Below are 14694 nucleotides of genomic sequence, written 5' to 3'. Positions count from 1 at the left end.
GCATTATTAGAGGGAGCACTGCCGGATGTGGGCACCATTATTACAGGGAGCACTGCAGGATGTGGGCACCATTATTACAGGGAGCACTGCCGGATGTGGGCACCATTATTACAGGGAGCACTGCAGGATGTGGGCACCATTATTACAGGGAGCACTGCCGGATGTGGGCACCATTATTACAGGGAGCACTGCCGGATGTGGGCACCATTATTACAGGGAGCACTGCGGGATATAAGCACCATTATTACAGGGAGCACTGCGGGATGTGGGCACCATTATTTCAGAGGCACTGTAGGATGTGGGCAGCATTATTACAGGGAGCACTGCCGGATGTGGGCACCATTATTACAGGGAGCACTGCAGGATGTGGGCACCATTATTAGAGGGAGCACTGCAGGATGTGGGCGCCATTATTTCAGAGGCACTGTAGTATGTGGGCACCATTATTACAGGGAGCACTGTAGGATGTGGGCACCATTATTAGAGGGAGCACTGCGGGATGTGGGCACCATTATTACAGGGAGCACTGCGGGATGTGGGCACCATTATTACAGGAAGCACTGCGGGATGTGGGCACCATTATTACAGGGAGCACTGCGGGATGTGGGCACCATTATTACAGGGAGCACTGCGGGATGTGGGCACCATTATTACAGGGGGCACTGTAGGATATGGGCACCATTATTAGAGGGAGCACTGCGGGATGTGGGCACCATTATTAGAGGGAGCACTGCGGGATGTGGGCACCATTATTACAGGGAGCACTGCGGGATGTGGGCTCCATTATTACAGGGAGCACTGCCGGATGTGGGCACCATTATTACAGGGAGCACTCCCGGATGTGGGCACCATTATTACAGGGAGCACTGTCGGATGTGGGCACCATTATTACAGGGAGCACTGCCGGATGTGGGCACCATTATTACAGGGAGCACTGCCGGAAGTGGGCACCATTATTACAGGGAGCACTGCCGGATTTGGGCACCATTATTACAGGGAGCACTGCGGGATGTGGGCACCATTATTACAGGGAGCACTGCCGGACGTGGGCACCATTATTACAGGGAGCACTGCCGGATGTGGGCACCATTATTACAGGGAGCACTGCCGGATGTGGGCACCATTATTACAGGGAGCACTGCCGGATGTGGGCACCATTATTACAGGGAGCACTGCCGGATGTGGGCACCATTATTACAGGGAGCACTGATGGATGTGGGCACCATTATTACAGGGAGCACTGCGGGATGTGGGCACCATTATTAGAGGGAGCACTGCGGGATGTGGGCACCATTATTAGAGGGAGCACTGCGGGATGTGGGCACCATTATTACAGGGAGCACTGCGGGATGTGGGCACCATTATTACAGAGAGCACTGCAGGATATGGGCACCATTATTACAGGGAGCACTGCAGGATATGGGCACCATTATTACAGTGAGCACTGCAGAATGTGGGCACCATTATTACAGGGAGCACTGCAGGATGTGGGCACCATTATTACAGGGAGCACTGCAGGATGTGGGCACCATTATTACAGGGAGCACTGCAGGATGTGGGCACCATTAATACAGGGAGCACTGCAGGATGTGGGCAGCATTATTACAGGGAGCACTGCAGGATGTGGGCAGCATTATTACAGGGAGCACTGCAGGATGTGGGCAGCATTATTAAAGGGAGCACTGCCGTATGTGGGCACCATTATTACAGGGAGCACTGTAGGATGTGGGCAGCATTATTTCGGAGGCACTGCAGGATGTGGGCAGCATTATTTCGGAGGCACTGTAGGATGTGGGCACCATTATTTCGGAGGCACTGTAGGATGTGGGCACCATTATTTCGGAGACACTGCAGGATGTGGGCACCATTATTACAGGGAGCACTGCGGGATGTGGGCACCATTATTACAGGGAGCACTGCGGGATGTGGGCACCATTATTACAGGGAGCACTGCCGGATGTGGGCACCATTATTACAGGGAGCACTGTAGGATGTGGGCAGCATTATTTCGGAGGCACTGTAGGATGTGGGCACCATTATTTCGGAGGCACTGTAGGATGTGGGCACCATTATTTTGGAGGCACTGTAGGATGTGGGCAGCATTATTTCGGAGGCACTGTAGGATGTGGACAGCATTATTACAGGGAGCACTGTAGGATGTGGGCAGCATTATTTCGGAGGCACTGCAGGATGTGGGCAGCATTATTTCGGAGGCACTGTAGGATGTGGGCACCATTATTTCGGAGGCACTGTAGGATGTGGGCAGCATTATTTCGGAGACACTGTAGGATGTGGGCACCATTATTACAGGGAGCACTGCAGGATGTGGGCAGCATTATTTTGGAGGCACTGTAGGATGTGGGCAGCATTATTTCGGAGGCACTGTAGGATGTGGGCAGCATTATTTCGGAGGCACTGTAGGATGTGGGCACCATTATTTCGGAGGCACTGTAGGATGTGGGCACCATTATTTCGGAGACACTGCAGGATGTGGGCAGCATTATTACAGGGAGCACTGCAGGATGTGGGCAGCATTATTTCGGAGGCACTGCAGGATGTGGGCAGCATTATTACAGGGAGCACTGCAGGATGTGGGCAGCATTATTTCGGAGGCACTGTAGGATGTGGGCACCATTATTAGAGGGAGCACTGCAGGATGTGGGCACCATTATTTCGGAGACACTGCAGGATGTGGGCAGCATTATTACAGGGAGCACTGCAGGATGTGGGCAGCATTATTTCGGAGACACTGCAGGATGTGGGCAGCATTATTTTGGAGGCACTGCAGGATGTGGGCAGCATTATTTTGGAGGCACTGTAGGATGTGGGCAGCATTATTTCGGAGGCACTGTAGGATGTGGGCAGCATTATTTCGGAGGCACTGTAGGATGTGGGCAGCATTATTTCGGAGGCACTGTAGGATGTGGGCAGCATTATTTCGGAGGCACTGTAGGATGTGGGCAGCATTATTTTGGAGGCACTGTAGGATGTGGGCAGCATTATTTCGGAGGCACTGTAGGATGTGGGCAGCATTATTTCGGAGGCACTGTAGGATGTGGGCAGCATTATTTCGGAGGCACTGTAGGATGTGGGCAGCATTATTTCGGAGGCACTGTAGGATGTGGGCAGCATTATTTCGGAGGCACTGCAGGATGTGGGCAGCATTATTACAGGAAGCACTGCAGGATGTGGGCAGCATTATTTCGGAGACACTGCAGGATGTGGGCAGCATTATTTTGGAGGCACTGTAGGATGTGGGCAGCATTATTACAGGGAGCACTGCAGGATGTGGGCAGCATTATTTCGGAGGCACTGCAGGATGTGGGCAGCATTATTTTGGAGGCACTGTAGGATGTGGGCAGCATTATTTCGGAGGCACTGTAGGATGTGGGCAGCATTATTTCGGAGGCACTGTAGGATGTGGGCAGCATTATTTCGGAGGCACTGTAGGATGTGGGCAGCATTATTTCGGAGGCACTGTAGGATGTGGGCAGCATTATTACAGGGAGCACTGCAGGATGTGGGCAGCATTATTACAGGGAGCACTGCAGGATGTGGGCAGCATTATTACAGGGAGCACTGCCGTATGTGGGCACCATTATTACAGGGAGCACTGTAGGATGTGGGCAGCATTATTTCGGAGGCACTGCAGGATGTGGGCAGCATTATTTCGGAGGCACTGTAGGATGTGGGCACCATTATTTCGGAGGCACTGTAGGATGTGGGCACCATTATTTCGGAGACACTGCAGGATGTGGGCACCATTATTACAGGGAGCACTGCGGGATGTGGGCACCATTATTACAGGGAGCACTGCCGGATGTGGGCACCATTATTACAGGGAGCACTACAGGATGTGGGCACCATTATTACAGGGAGCACTGCAGGATGTGGGCACCATTATTACAGGGAGCACTGCGGGATGTGGGCACCATTATTACAGGGAGCACTGCGGGATGTGGGCACCATTATTACAGGGAGCACTGCGGGATGTGGGCACCATTATTACAGGGAGCACTGCCGGATGTGGGCACCATTATTACAGGGAGCACTGTAGGATGTGGGCAGCATTATTTCGGAGGCACTGTAGGATGTGGGCACCATTATTTCGGAGGCACTGTAGGATGTGGGCACCATTATTTTGGAGGCACTGTAGGATGTGGGCAGCATTATTTCGGAGGCACTGTAGGATGTGGACAGCATTATTACAGGGAGCACTGTAGGATGTGGGCAGCATTATTTCGGAGGCACTGCAGGATGTGGGCAGCATTATTTCGGAGACACTGTAGGATGTGGGCACCATTATTACAGGGAGCACTGCAGGATGTGGGCAGCATTATTTCGGAGGCACTGCAGGATGTGGGCAGCATTATTTCGGAGACACTGTAGGATGTGGGCACCATTATTACAGGGAGCACTGCAGGATGTGGGCAGCATTATTACAGGGAGCACTGCAGGATGTGGGCAGCATTATTTCGGAGGCACTGTAGGATGTGGGCACCATTATTTCGGAGGCACTGTAGGATGTGGGCAGCATTATTTCGGAGACACTGTAGGATGTGGGCACCATTATTACAGGGAGCACTGCAGGATGTGGGCAGCATTATTTTGGAGGCACTGTAGGATGTGGGCAGCATTATTTCGGAGGCACTGTAGGATGTGGGCAGCATTATTTCGGAGGCACTGTAGGATGTGGGCACCATTATTTCGGAGGCACTGTAGGATGTGGGCACCATTATTTCGGAGACACTGCAGGATGTGGGCAGCATTATTACAGGGAGCACTGCAGGATGTGGGCAGCATTATTTCGGAGGCACTGTAGGATGTGGTCAGCATTATTTCGGAGGCACTGTAGGATGTGGGCAGCATTATTTCGGAGGCACTGTAGGATGTGGGCAGCATTATTTTGGAGGCACTGTAGGATGTGGGCAGCATTATTTTGGAGGCACTGTAGGATGTGGGCACCATTATTTCGGAGGCACTGTAGGATGTGGGCACCATTATTTCGGAGACACTGTAGGATGTGGGCACCATTATTTCGGAGACACTGCAGGATGTGGGCAGCATTATTTTGGAGGCACTGTAGGATGTGGGCAGCATTATTTTGGAGGCACTGCAGGATGTGGGCAGCATTATTTTGGAGGCACTGTAGGATGTGGGCAGCATTATTTCGGAGGCACTGTAGGATGTGGGCAGCATTATTTCGGAGGCACTGTAGGATGTGGGCAGCATTATTACAGGGAGCACTGCAGGATGTGGGCAGCATTATTTCGGAGACACTGCAGGATGTGGGCACCATTATTACAGGGAGCACTGCGGGATGTGGGCACCATTATTACAGGGAGCACTGCCGGATGTGGGCACCATTATTACAGGGAGCACTACAGGATGTGGGCACCATTATTACAGGGAGCACTGCAGGATGTGGGCACCATTATTACAGGGAGCACTGCGGGATGTGGGCACCATTATTACAGGGAGCACTGCGGGATGTGGGCACCATTATTACAGGGAGCACTGCGGGATGTGGGCACCATTATTACAGGGAGCACTACGGGATGTGGGCACCATTATTACAGGGAGCACTGCAGGATGTGGGCACCATTATTACAGGGAGCACTGCGGGATGTGGGCACCATTATTACAGGGAGCACTGCGGGATGTGGGCACCATTATTACAGGGAGCACTGCGGGATGTGGGCACCATTATTACAGGGAGCACTGCCGGATGTGGGCACCATTATTACAGGGAGCACTGTAGGATGTGGGCAGCATTATTTCGGAGGCACTGTAGGATGTGGGCACCATTATTTTGGAGGCACTGTAGGATGTGGGCAGCATTATTTCGGAGGCACTGTAGGATGTGGACAGCATTATTACAGGGAGCACTGTAGGATGTGGGCAGCATTATTTCGGAGGCACTGCAGGATGTGGGCAGCATTATTTCGGAGGCACTGTAGGATGTGGGCACCATTATTTCGGAGGCACTGTAGGATGTGGGCAGCATTATTTCGGAGACACTGTAGGATGTGGGCACCATTATTACAGGGAGCACTGCAGGATGTGGGCAGCATTATTTTGGAGGCACTGTAGGATGTGGGCAGCATTATTTCGGAGGCACTGTAGGATGTGGGCAGCATTATTTCGGAGGCACTGTAGGATGTGGGCACCATTATTTCGGAGGCACTGTAGGATGTGGGCACCATTATTTCGGAGACACTGCAGGATGTGGGCAGCATTATTACAGGGAGCACTGCAGGATGTGGGCAGCATTATTTCGGAGGCACTGCAGGATGTGGGCAGCATTATTACAGGGAGCACTGCAGGATGTGGGCAGCATTATTTCGGAGGCACTGTAGGATGTGGGCACCATTATTAGAGGGAGCACTGCAGGATGTGGGCAGCATTATTACAGGGAGCACTGCAGGATGTGGGCAGCATTATTTCGGAGGCACTGCAGGATGTGGGCAGCATTATTACAGGGAGCACTGCAGGATGTGGGCAGCATTATTTCGGAGGCACTGCAGGATGTGGGCAGCATTATTACAGGGAGCACTGCAGGATGTGGGCAGCATTATTTCGGAGGCACTGCAGGATGTGGGCAGCATTATTACAGGGAGCACTGCAGGATGTGGGCAGCATTATTTCGGAGGCACTGTAGGATGTGGGCACCATTATTAGAGGGAGCACTGCAGGATGTGGGCAGCATTATTACAGGGAGCACTGCAGGATGTGGGCAGCATTATTTCGGAGGCACTGCAGGATGTGGGCAGCATTATTACAGGGAGCACTGCAGGATGTGGGCAGCATTATTTCGGAGGCACTGCAGGATGTGGGCAGCATTATTACAGGGAGCACTGCAGGATGTGGGCAGCATTATTTCGGAGACACTGCAGGATGTGGGCAGCATTATTTCGGAGGCACTGTAGGATGTGGGCAGCATTATTTTGGAGGCACTGTAGGATGTGGGCAGCATTATTTTGGAGGCACTGTAGGATGTGGGCAGCATTATTTCGGAGGTACTGTAGGATGTGGGCAGCATTATTTCGGAGGCACTGTAGGATGTGGGCAGCATTATTTCGGAGGCACTGTAGGATGTGGGCAGCATTATTTTGGAGGCACTGTAGGATGTGGGCAGCATTATTTTGGAGGCACTGTAGGATGTGGGCACCATTATTTCGGAGACACTAGGATGTGGGCACCATTATTTCGGAGACACTGCAGGATGTGGGCAGCATTATTTTGGAGGCACTGTAGGATGTGGGCAGCATTATTTTGGAGGCACTGCAGGATGTGGGCAGCATTATTTTGGAGGCACTGTAGGATGTGGGCAGCATTATTTCGGAGGCACTGTAGGATGTGGGCAGCATTATTTCGGAGGCACTGTAGGATGTGGGCAGCATTATTACAGGGAGCACTGCAGGATGTGGGCAGCATTATTTTGGAGGCACTGTAGGATGTGGGCAGCATTATTTCGGAGGCACTGTAGGATGTGGGCAGCATTATTTCGGAGGCACTGTAGGATGTGGGCAGCATTATTTCGGAGGCACTGTAGGATGTGGGCAGCATTATTTCGGAGGCACTGTAGGATGTGGGCAGCATTATTTCGGAGGCACTGTAGGATGTGGGCAGCATTATTACAGGAAGCACTGCAGGATGTGGGCAGCATTATTTCGGAGACACTGCAGGATGTGGGCAGCATTATTTTGGAGGCACTGCAGGATGTGGGCAGCATTATTTTGGAGGCACTGTAGGATGTGGGCAGCATTATTTCGGAGGCACTGTAGGATGTGGGCAGCATTATTTCGGAGGCACTGTAGGATGTGGGCAGCATTATTTCGGAGGCACTGTAGGATGTGGGCAGCATTATTTCGGAGGCACTGTAGGATGTGGGCAGCATTATTTTGGAGGCACTGTAGGATGTGGGCAGCATTATTTCGGAGGCACTGTAGGATGTGGGCAGCATTATTTCGGAGGCACTGTAGGATGTGGGCAGCATTATTTCGGAGGCACTGTAGGATGTGGGCAGCATTATTTCGGAGGCACTGTAGGATGTGGGCAGCATTATTTCGGAGGCACTGTAGGATGTGGGCAGCATTATTACAGGAAGCACTGCAGGATGTGGGCAGCATTATTTCGGAGACACTGCAGGATGTGGGCAGCATTATTTCGGAGGCACTGTAGGATGTGGGCAGCATTATTACAGGGAGCACTGCAGGATGTGGGCAGCATTATTTCGGAGGCACTGCAGGATGTGGGCAGCATTATTTCGGAGGCACTGCAGGATGTGGGCAGCATTATTTCGGAGGCACTGTAGGATGTGGGCAGCATTATTTCGGAGGCACTGCAGGATGTGGGCAGCATTATTTCGGAGGCACTGTAGGATGTGGGCAGCATTATTTTGGAGGCACTGTAGGATGTGGGCAGCATTATTTCGGAGGCACTGTAGGATGTGGGCAGCATTATTTCGGAGGCACTGTAGGATGTGGGCAGCATTATTTCGGAGGCACTGTAGGATGTGGGCAGCATTATTTCGGAGGCACTGTAGGATGTGGGCAGCATTATTTCGGAGGCACTGTAGGATGTGGGCAGCATTATTTCGGAGGCACTGTAGGATGTGGGCAGCATTATTTCGGAGGCACTGTAGGATGTGGGCAGCATTATTTCGGAGGCACTGTAGGATGTGGGCAGCATTATTACAGGAAGCACTGCAGGATGTGGGCAGCATTATTACAGGAAGCACTGCAGGATGTGGGCAGCATTATTTCGGAGACACTGCAGGATGTGGGCAGCATTATTTCGGAGGCACTGTAGGATGTGGGCAGCATTATTACAGGGAGCACTGCAGGATGTGGGCAGCATTATTTCGGAGGCACTGCAGGATGTGGGCAGCATTATTTCGGAGGCACTGCAGGATGTGGGCAGCATTATTTCGGAGGCACTGTAGGATGTGGGCAGCATTATTTCGGAGGCACTGCAGGATGTGGGCAGCATTATTTCGGAGGCACTGTAGGATGTGGGCAGCATTATTTTGGAGGCACTGTAGGATGTGGGCAGCATTATTTCGGAGGCACTGTAGGATGTGGGCAGCATTATTTCGGAGGCACTGTAGGATGTGGGCAGCATTATTTCGGAGGCACTGTAGGATGTGGGCAGCATTATTTCGGAGGCACTGTAGGATGTGGGCAGCATTATTTCGGAGGCACTGTAGGATGTGGGCAGCATTATTACAGGAAGCACTGCAGGATGTGGGCAGCATTATTTCGGAGACACTGCAGGATGTGGGCAGCATTATTTTGGAGGCACTGTAGGATGTGGGCAGCATTATTACAGGGAGCACTGCAGGATGTGGGCAGCATTATTTCGGAGGCACTGTAGGATGTGGGCAGCATTATTTCGGAGGCACTGCAGGATGTGGGCAGCATTATTTCGGAGGCACAGCAGGATTTGGGCAGCATTATTTCGGAGGCACTGTGGGATGTGGGCAGCATTATTTCGGAGGCACTGTGGGATGTGGGCAGCATCCTTACCTGATCACATTATAAGCCTGGATGTGGCCAGTGTGTGTAGTCAGCGCCGGCTCTTCGTCTCCCATTCCATGGAGAAGTCCTGGATTTAGGACTGGATGGGTCACATCACACAGGACTCTCACTATAAAGTAAAAGAACAGGCCGCGGGTCAGGAAATAACAGGAACACTTGTGGGACTGATGACAAGCACAGGAACTGTCCTTCATGCTTAAACTGATGAGAAGAAAGCTGTGGGTGGGCCCTCACCAATCAGTAGACACCATTTTCTTCTTTAGTAAGAACAAGTCCTTTATTAGGTACACATAACACACACTATGCGTACGAGGCTTGGACAAGTGTTTGGTTTAACGTGAAACGGCTGTTGCCATTTTTTCTGCCAATAATGCGATCGCTCCCTCCCTGAGGAATGGTTTATGTATACCTAATAAAGGACTTCTGCCGTCTACTGATTGGTGAGTGCCCACACACAGCTTTCTTCTCATCATTTTTTGCATATTTTCGCTGTTTTTCTGGGGTCTGCGAGCACCACCGCTGTACTGTCAGTATTTATGATCAAGAATAATATTTCATAGGTGTAGCCATTATATATATATATATATGTATATATATATGTATATATATATATATATATATGTATATATATATATATGTATATATATATATATATATATGTATATATATATATGTATGTATATATATATATATGTGTATATATATATATGTATGTATATATATATATATATGTGTATATATATGTGTATATGTATATGTATATATATTTGATTTGATTTTTGATTTGATTTATGTATATATATATATGTATATGTATGTATATATATGTATGTATATGTATATATAGGTATATATGTGTATATATGTATATATATATATGTATATATGTATATATACATATGTATATGTATATATATGTATATGTATGTATATGTATATATATGTATATGTATGTATATATGTGTATATATGTGTATATATGTATGTATATATGTGTATATATGTATGTATATATGTATGTATATATGTATGTATGTATATATGTGTATGTATATATGTATATGTATATATATATATATATATATATATATGTGTATGTGTATATGTGTATGTGTATATGTGTGTGTATATGTGTGTGTGTGTGTGTGTGTATGTATGTATGTGTATGTATGTGTATGTACCGGTATGTGTATGTATGTGTATATATATATATATATATATCTATCTATTTGGGGACTAGCTGTGCCGGCTGTCACTTTTTTTTTTATTATTCATGCTTATCTACCGTCACATTTAGAATGATATTTGGTCGTGTTCATATTGTGACCACCAGGAGGAGGGGGGCACTACCACTACATGGAGGAGGGAGGACTACCACTACATGGAGGAGGGGGGAACTACCACTACATGGAGGAGGGGGGGACTACCACTACATGGAGGAGGGAGGACTACCACTACATGGAGGAGGGGGCACTACCACTACCGAGAGGAACTACCACTACCGAGAGGAGGGAGGACTACCACTACATGGAGGAGGGGGGGACTACCACTACATGGAGGAGGGGGGAACTACCACTATCGGGAGGAGGGGGGAACTACCACTACATGGAGGAGGGGGGAACTACCACTATCGGGAGGAGGGGGGAACTACCACTACATGGAGGAGGGGGGAACTACCACTATCGGGAGGAGGGGGGAACTACCACTACATGGAGGAGGGGGGAACTACCACTATCGGGAGGAGGGGGGAACTACCACTACATGGAGGAGGGGGGAACTACCACTATCGGGAGGAGGGGGGAACTACCACTACATGGAGGAGGGGGGAACTACCACTATCAGGAGGAGGGGGGACTACCACTACATGGAGGAGGGAGGACTACCACTACATGGAGGAGGGGGGGACTACCACTACCTGGAGGAGGGAGGACTACCACTATCGGGAGGAGGGGGGAACTACCACTACATGGAGGAGGGGGGAACTACCACTATCGGGAGGAGGGGGGACTACCACTACATGGAGGAGGGAGGACTACCACTACATGGAGGAGGGGGGGACTACCACTACCTGGAGGAGGGAGGACTACCACTATCGGGAGGAGGGGGGAACTACCACTACCGGGAGGAGGGAGGACTACCACTACCGGGAGGAGGGGGCACTACCACTACATGGAGGAGGGAGGACTACCACTACATGGAGGAGGGGGGAACTACCACTATCGGGAGGAGGGGGGAACTACCACTACCAGGAGGAGGGAGGACTACCACTACATGGAGGAGGGGGGGACTACCACTACATGGAGGAGGGGGGCACTACCACTACATGGAGGAGGGGGGGACTACCACTACATGGAGGAGGGGGGGGCTACCACTACATGGAGGAGGGGGGGACTACCACTACCGGGAGGAGGGAGGACTACCACTACATGGAGGAGGGAGGACCTCCACTATCGGGAGGAGGGGGCACTACCACTACCGGGAGGACTACCACTATCGGGAGGACTACCATTACCGGGAGGAGGGAGGACTACCACTACCGGGAGGAGGGGGCACTACCACTACCGGGAGGAGGGAGGACTACCACTATCGGGAGGACTACCATTACCAGGAGGAGGGAGGACTACCACTACATGGAGGAGGGGGCACTACCACTACCGGGAGGAAGAGGCACTACCACTACCGGGAGGAGGAGGCACTACCACTACCAGGAGGACTACCACTACCGGGAGGAGGGAGGACTACCACTACCGGGAAGAGGGGGCACTACCACTACATGGAGGAGGGAGGACTACCACTACCGGGAGGAGGGGGCACTACCACTACATGGAGGAGGGAGGACTACCACTACATGGAGGAGGGGGCACTACCACTACATGGAGGAGGGGGCACTACCACTACATGGAGGAGGGGGGCACTACCACTACATGAAGGAGGGGGGCACTACCACTACATGGAGGAGGGGGGCACTACCACTACATGGAGGAGGGAGGACTACCACTACATGGAGGAGGGGGCACTACCACTACCGGGAGGAGGGAGGACTACCACTACCGGGAGGAGGGGGGAACTACCACTACATGGAGGAGGGAGGACTACCACTACCGGGAGGAGGGAGGACTACCACTACCGGGAGGAGGAGGCACTACCACTACCGGGAGGAGGGGGCACTACCACTACCGGGAGGAGGGGGCACTACCACTACCGGGAGGAAGAGGCACTACCACTATCGGGAGGAGGAGGCACTACCACTACCGGGAGGAGGAGGCACTACCACTACCAGGAGGAGGAGGCACTACCACTACCGGGAGGAGGGGGGACTACCACTACATGGAGGAGGGGGGACTACCACTACCGGGAGGAGGGGGGACTACCACTACCGGGAGGAGGGGGCACTACCACTACCGGGAGGAGGGAGGACTACCACTACCGGGAGGAGGGGGGACTACCACTACATGGAGGAGGGGGGACTACCACTACCGGGAGGAGGGGGGACTACCACTACCGGGAGGAGGGAGGACTACCACTACCGGGAGGAGGGGGCACTACCACTACCGGGAGGAGGAGGCACTACCACTACCGGGAGGAGGAGGCACTACCACTACCGGGAGGAGGGAGGACTACCACTACCAGGAGGACTACCACTACCGGGAGGACTACCACTACCAGGAGGACTACCACTACCGGGAGGAGGGAGGACTACCACTACCGGGAGGACTACCACTACCAGGAGGACTACCACTACCGGGAGGAGGGAGGACTACCACTACCGGGAGGAGGGGGCACTACCACTACCGGGAAGAGGGGGCACTACCACTACCGGGAGGAGGGGGCACTACCACTACCGGGAGGAGGGGGCACTACCACTACCGGGAGGAGGGGGCACTATCACTACCGGGAGGAGGGGGCACTACCACTACCGGGAGGAGGGAGGACTACCACTACATGGAGGAGGGAGGACTACCACTACCGGGAGGAGGGGGGACTACCACTACATGGAGGAGGGAGGACTACCACTACCGGGAGGAGGGAGGACTACCACTACCGGGAGGAGGAGGCACTACCACTACCGGGAGGAGGAGGCACTACCACTACCCGGAGGAGGAGGCACTACCACTACCGGGAGGAGGGGGCACTACCACTACATGGAGGAGGGAGGACTACCACTACATGGAGGAGGGAGGACTACCACTACATGGAGGAGGGAACACTACCACTACGGGGAGGAGGGAGGACTACCACTACCAGGAGGAGGGAGGACTACCACTATCGGGAGGACTACCACTACCGGGAGGAGGGAGGACTACCACTACCGGGAGGAGGGAGGACTACCTCTACCGGGAGGAGGAAGCACTACCACTACCGGGAGGAGGGAGGACTACCTCTACCGGGAGGAGGGAGGACTACCACTACCGGGAGGAGGGAGGACTACCACTACCGGGAGGAGGGAGGACTACCACTACCGGGAGGAGGGAGGACTACCACTACCGGGAGGAGGGAGGACTACCACTACCAGGAGGAGGGATTACAACTACCAGGAGGAGGGATTGCAACTACCACTACCGGGAGGAGGGAGGACTACCACTACCGGGAGGAGGGAGGACTACCACTACATGGAGGAGGGAGGACTACCACTACCGGGAGGACTACCACTACCTGGAGGAGGGAGGACTACCACTAACAGGAGGAGACATCATCAGTATTTGGAGGAGGGGCTATGCCTACAAGAGGAGCACTAACATTACTACGAGATGCTATCACTACTAGAAGGAGGCACTACAGGACTAAAGGAGAGACCAGTACATACCAGAAGACGGACAAGCACTACAATGGGCCTACAGAACTTTGTGTGGCTATGTGTGAGATGAGGAGATCCCTAGGACATGCCGGGCTTACTGTATACAGTGTTGGCCAAAAATATCGCCCCCTGCAGTTCTGTCAGATAATGCTCGTTGTCTTCCAGATAATGATTACACAGCACAAACTCTTATATAGTATATAGGTGACACAGGGTATATACAGTATAAGTATCGCCCCCTGCAGTCCTGTCAGATAATCCTCGCTGTCCCCAGATAATGATTACACAGCACAGACTCTTATATAGTATATAAGTGACACAGGGTATATACAGTATAAGTATCGCCCCCTGCAGTCC

At 52.0% G+C, this 14694-nt stretch overlaps 1 protein-coding gene across 1 annotated transcript in view; it reads right to left on the bottom strand.

Moving 5' to 3' along the window:
• The window catches only part of M1AP (meiosis 1 associated protein), a 62620-nt gene that overhangs the window by 40849 nt on the left and 7077 nt on the right, over nt 1-14694 (bottom strand). The window contains exon 5 of the mRNA XM_075261531.1: nt 9531-9651. Coding sequence (XP_075117632.1) covers nt 9531-9651 — 121 coding nt within the window. The remainder of the gene's footprint in view (nt 1-9530; nt 9652-14694) is intronic.

This window comes from Leptodactylus fuscus, unplaced genomic scaffold, assembly GCF_031893055.1.
Source record: "Leptodactylus fuscus isolate aLepFus1 unplaced genomic scaffold, aLepFus1.hap2 HAP2_SCAFFOLD_184, whole genome shotgun sequence".
NCBI classification, from domain to species: domain Eukaryota; kingdom Metazoa; phylum Chordata; class Amphibia; order Anura; family Leptodactylidae; genus Leptodactylus; species Leptodactylus fuscus.
This window is presented reverse-complemented; position numbering and strand designations above follow the sequence as displayed.